Source organism: Cotesia glomerata, linkage group LG3 (genome assembly GCF_020080835.1).
Source record: "Cotesia glomerata isolate CgM1 linkage group LG3, MPM_Cglom_v2.3, whole genome shotgun sequence".
Lineage (NCBI taxonomy): Eukaryota > Metazoa > Arthropoda > Insecta > Hymenoptera > Braconidae > Cotesia > Cotesia glomerata.
In genome coordinates this window covers 29,025,262-29,031,182 of record NC_058160.1, presented here as the reverse complement: position 1 = coordinate 29,031,182, position 5,921 = coordinate 29,025,262, and the positions used below count along the sequence as shown (strand labels likewise).

At 23.8% G+C, this 5,921-nt stretch overlaps 2 protein-coding genes across 2 annotated transcripts; both read left to right on the top strand.

The window, feature by feature from the left end:
- Positions 1-1,150: 1,150 nt before the first annotated feature.
- Positions 1,151-2,556, top strand: LOC123260861. The gene is made up of 2 exons (XM_044722196.1): positions 1,151-1,398; positions 2,186-2,556. The coding sequence occupies exons 1-2, from the start codon at positions 1,151-1,153 to the stop codon at positions 2,340-2,342; spliced, it is 405 nt and encodes a 134-aa protein (XP_044578131.1). The 3' UTR covers positions 2,343-2,556.
- Positions 2,557-2,684: 128 nt separating this feature from the next.
- On the top strand, positions 2,685-5,297 carry LOC123260858. Its single transcript, XM_044722193.1, has 6 exons — positions 2,685-2,733; positions 2,825-3,184; positions 3,247-3,363; positions 3,423-3,520; positions 4,708-5,052; positions 5,131-5,297. The coding sequence occupies exons 1-6, from the start codon at positions 2,686-2,688 to the stop codon at positions 5,180-5,182; spliced, it is 1,020 nt and encodes a 339-aa protein (XP_044578128.1). The 5' UTR covers position 2,685; the 3' UTR covers positions 5,183-5,297.
- The last annotated feature ends 624 nt before the right edge of the window (positions 5,298-5,921 follow it).

Below are 5,921 nucleotides of genomic sequence, written 5' to 3'. Positions count from 1 at the left end.
TAAGTTATAGGAAAAAGATTTTTAAAAAGGCCTGAATAGATGAAAATATTGAATTAATTTTAAAAATAGTTATAAATAAATATATACATAAGTTTTTTTATACACATATATAAAAATATAAACAGAGTAATATTAATGGTAAATAATTATAATTGCAACGATAAAAAATACTGTTGTGCCTAGTCAATGGTAGATATACGTGATAATTCAATCTAATCATTTAATTATCAATATATAAAATAAAAATAAATATATGTATACATATAAAAATATGAGTTGAGAATAGAAATTTTTTTACATCGCGACTGAAAGAGTTTAATTGTTTTGCCTGCAAAGAGTGTATTATTTATAATTTTCTTTTCAATTAAAAAACAATCCAGTTTTTGTGCATTTTAATGCAGCTAGTCAGCCATAGTGTAGATTTATTATTATTATTATTATTATTATTATTATCAATGACTCAAATGGTTTGTATCATTATAAACTTTTTAATTTTGTAGTCATTGAAAATTTATATATTATAAATTATAAATAATTGTTAACAGCTAGACCAAGGTATAGAAAATATTTAAAAATAAATTAAGAAGAAATATAAATGCCAAAATGGTGCAAAAATAAAATACAATAATTAATTAATCAATAATGGTGCTTTTATTTTGAATTATGCGTTTATGCTTCCAGTTTGTCAGTCAATGAGCTTCCGGTATTTTGTTAAATAATTACAAAGCTTTTCCTTTATGGATTGGATTTTTTTTATAATTATAAATATTGCAATACATTAATGAAATATTTAGAAATGTATAAATATTATTTCGTTGCAAATGAAGATATTTAATTAATTTTATTAATAAGAGTAAATGGTAATGATTATAATATAAGATAATTGAGGTTTTATTTATTTGTAACAATATTGCCTTATTAAAAAATAGAATTTTGAAGGAAATGAAAAATGAGTAAAAGAAGAAAAGAAAGTTATTGAAAGTGAGCGATGCTCAATTTTTATTAAATCTCAATTTAACCAATATTTATCGTCATGTTATGTATGTGTTTTCTATTCATATACATATTTTAAAATAAAATATTAAAATTTACATTACTCTGATTTTTTTATTTATTTTATTAAAAACCTACCTTTAGAAGATTATAAATTATGGATTATAATAAATTACTTTTTTACACTGAAAAATATAACAAAGACAATAAAAATGTTAAAATTTTTGAGAATTTTGTTCCAGTGATAAAAGAAAAACCTATTACAGGTAAATTTTATTCAAAATATGACTCCTCTGAAGTTGATAGTTCAAAAGTTAAAGAAGAATATATTAAATTTATTGAAAGACGTACGGAGATGCTACCAAAAGATATTTATTCATACAAACCTCCTACTGTTAATATGGAGTGAGTATATTCAGATAAAATAAAAATTGTTTTATTAAAATAAATGTGAAAATTAATTTAGCAGTTATTTTATAATTTTAAGAATTTTTTCAACAAACAAATTATGTCAAAGAAAATGAGAAAAAAAAATTGACATTTAGAAAATTAAAAGAATAAAATATGCAATTTTTTAGAAATAATTTTTCGGAGCAACTTTATTTATAAAAAAAAAATTAAAAAATGGTCAAGCGACTGCTAACTTTAGTATCATTGAAAATTAAGTTAGCAGACGTCTAAAAATTTTTGATTTTTTTTTTTAAATTAAATTACAACTAAAAAAATTACACTTGTAGTTTTTCAAGTATTTTACATGTGAATTTTTTTTTTAATTGTTTAATTGAAATTTCTTCAATAAAAAATTTCTCAAAATTTTGAAATGTCAGCTAATTTCATTTTCATTTTTTTTTTGCAAAAAATTATTATAAAAAAATTTTCACTCGTAAAAAACTTGAAAAACTTTAAGTGCAATTTTAAATAAATATTTTTTTGTTCTAATTTAATAAATTAAAAAAAATTAGAAACGTTGACTAACTTTAGTATTATAAATAAATTGGTTAATTTTATGTTAGCTAACAGCTGTCAATTTTTTTTAATTTCATAACAATTCAATTACAATAAAAAAAATACTTCTAAAAATTTCCACTAATAATTTTTTTTAATTTTCACATGTGGAAATTTTTAATAAAATTTATTTTATTTTTATAAAGTTCTAAAAAAATTTTGTAATGTCTGTCAATTTAATTTTTAGGTACGGATGGTTTTCAGAGCCACTTGTACCGAGGTCAGAGGATCCGACACTGTACTTTCCATTGAAACAAAGTGACGTCGTTAAAATTGAAATGAGAATACGTGAAATAGATAAAAATTGGGACAAATGTCGCAGAAATACTTTTAAAAAAATTTGATATTTCTTCTTTTAAATTTTAACTATTTATTTTATTAAAATTTTTTAATTATTTATTTAATTTATATTATATAAAATATATAAGTGGAATAAATCAATTATCCGTCAGACAATTTATTCTTTGCACTGAAAGCACGTGTTATGACATTTGGTATCCAGGCAACAGATTTAATACAAGTCTTATTAAAAAATAAAGCACAAAGAATAAAATTCACCTATCATTTATTTATTTACATTAATGAATATAAATATAAATATAAATTTGTATTTTTAAAGTTAAAAATGAAGAAAATTAAATTTAAAATAAAATAATTATTAATTTTATTTAATAAAAAAATTAAAAGATGACAAGTAAAGGATTTTGTGTCAAAATTTATTTTGATCTTCACATTGTAAGTTATTTAAAATTAAATATTGAATTACTAAAGAAGAAATAAAATTTTTTCAATATTAATTTAATTAATTTAATTATATAAATTTTAGATAAATTGTCCAGGTGTTTGGTTGTGTCCGAATGGAACAGTAGCGTTGCAAATAAACAGCCTTAACTCTCACATAGAATCTCGAAAAGTCACACCAAGTTTTCCGCTTGTGCTTGACGAAAAGTTTCTCTTCAAAAAAATATTTACTGAAGTCGGTACACTGACGGAGCTCGAGTGTTGCCTAGAAAAGGAATTTTTTTACGCTGAGCTGATCCAATGGCCCTCTTCAGAGGACAAAGGAGTCATTTTAGCGACGTTTGAAACTAATCTGGTTGATCTTCTTTACCCAGCTCCTTGCTACAGGGGATTAATGTCTGGTGTTGACGTTGACTTACTCATGGAACCGACTAAATTTTTTCCTGCAAGTTTTAATCACTATTAATAAATTTTATTATAATTTATAGGAGTGAATTTTTTTTCCAGGGAATTATAGCGCCTAAGATAGAAGTTTCTACGCGGACAGTGATAGAAGAAATAGGAATCTGTGGAGTAGATGTTGCGAAGAATCATATTATCAATCCGAAATTAATAAATTCAAAAGTACTTACTGATTTTACTGTCTTGGAAATTGTAAAAAAAATAATAATTAATTTTCACAGGGAAGACCGTGTATTCACCGAAAACGACCTACTGAAGGTATTCTTCGCCAGAAGAAAGTTTGTCACACTCAGGGAAGAATAAAATCACCGACGCAGCTGTAAATAAAAATTTTTTTATTTTCTCTAGATACCTAATTAAGAAATTACCTTGTATCTTGTGAAATATTGACGTTTTTGAAGATATAAGCTCATCCTGGTATTACACTCATCAAGAGTTTTCATTTGAGTACCCACATCAATTTTTCATATATTTATATATTTATATATATGTATATTTGAAAAATATATGAAAATGCATGTGGGTACTCAAATGAAAGCTCTTGATGAGTGTAACGTCAGGATGAGCTTATATCTTTAAAAATTTCAATAGCTAAGAAAGTACAATGAAATTTAAGAAATATCTTGTGAAATATTGACATTTTTAAAGATATAAGCTCACCCTGGTGTTACATTTATCAAGAGCTTTCATTTGAGTACCCACATCAATTTTTCATATATTTTATATATTTATATATATGTATATATAAAAAATATGTCAAAATGCATGTGGGTACTCAAATGAAAGCTCTTGATGAGTGTAACATCGGAATGAGCTTATATCTTTAAAAATGTCAATAGTTAAGAAAATACAGTTAAATTTAAGAAATATCTTGTGAAATATTGATATTTTTAAAGATATAAGCTCATCCTGATGTTACACTCATCGAGACCTTTCATTTGAGTACCCACATCAATTTTTCATATATTTTATATATTTATATATATGTATATATAAAAAATATGTCAAAATGCAGGTGGGTACTCAAATGAAAGCTCTCGATGAGTGTAACATCGGGATGAGCTTATATCTTTAAAAACGTCAATATTTACGAAAGTACAGTGCAATTTAACAAATATCTTGTGAAATATTGACATTTCTAAAGATATAAGCTCACCTCGAGATTACACACATCGAGACCTTTCATTTGAGTACCTACATCAATTTTTCATATATTTATATATATATATATATATATATATATATATATATATATATATATATATATATATATATATATATATATATATGCTATATATATATATATATTTATATATATATATATATGTATATATGAAAAATATATCAAAAATGCATGTGGGTACTCAAATGAAAGCTCTTAATGAGTGTAACATCGGGATGAGCTTATATCTTCAAAAATGTCAATAGTTAAGATATTACAGTGCAATTTAACAATAGTCATTCTTTAAAGGTTGCTAGTTATTAATTAATTGAATAATATTTCAGATGCGCATGTAGACATCAAGAATATAGAGTTAATGAATTAGTAGCATGTCCATCAGCTACACAGAGTGAAACTCACGTAAATGACTGTTACCAAAGATCATTGCGAAGAAACATTAAGCAGACAATCTCTTATCCTTGTAAAGATTCAATTCTTGATTGCACTCCAATCCAGCAATTTCACGACTTGGATGACTGTCCAGTTTGCTCAAAATATCAGAATTACTTTTCCAAGGGTTCTCGAACAGATGCCACTCTGAGAAGTACTGATAGCCGCAAGGAGGCTTCTTATGGATCTTGCGACGTGGCTAATTGCACTGAACACTCTTCAGAGTCATCAATATCAGCGTAAATTTATTTTTTAATTAATAATTATTAAAGAGTTGATAAATAAATAAACTAATTGTTCAATTAATTAATTTTCAGGATACGAAAAAGAGTACAAAGTTTAAATAAAGAATATAAATTGCTTAATTAATTGCTTAAAAATTTTAATTAATACAATATTGACTTCAGGTAAATAAGTAAAACAATAACATTTATCAATTATTGTATAATTATTTTTTCTTCATTGTTACCAAACAATTTTTTCTATTTACTATTTAATATATATGTATAATAAAAAAAAGACACGTTACAGTACTTATAATTGATAATTTAGCGAATATTTATTATGTAATTTTTTAATTGTAAAAATTTGATAAGTTACATGGAAATTACAGTAAACAACATTTTTTATTTTTATTCGATGAATTGATATGTCTGAGATTAAATTATATTCCAGTCACAATTAAAATGTTTGTATTGCAGCTATTTAACTAGCACCAATTAATTCATCGATTTAAGTAATTAAACATGTAATATATAATAAATAAATAAATACCGGAATAAATGCACGGATGGAAATAATTTTTTTCTTTTAAATAAATTGCTAGTAATTAATTTATACCAACTACAATTACTGATTCAACTTTACAACATGAAGGCATTTTTATTTATCATTTATTTATGTATAAAATAATGTAGCAAAGCGCGAACAATTATTTTGCATTATTATTATTAATTATAATTTATAATAAATAAATAATTATAAATTGATGGACGAAGCAGCACCAGCTGTGATAGACGCACGTTTGATTTATAATTTTAATTACTATAAATTATATCCCCAACAAAAGACTAGAGTATCTTAGTACTTATTTTCAATTATATATTAA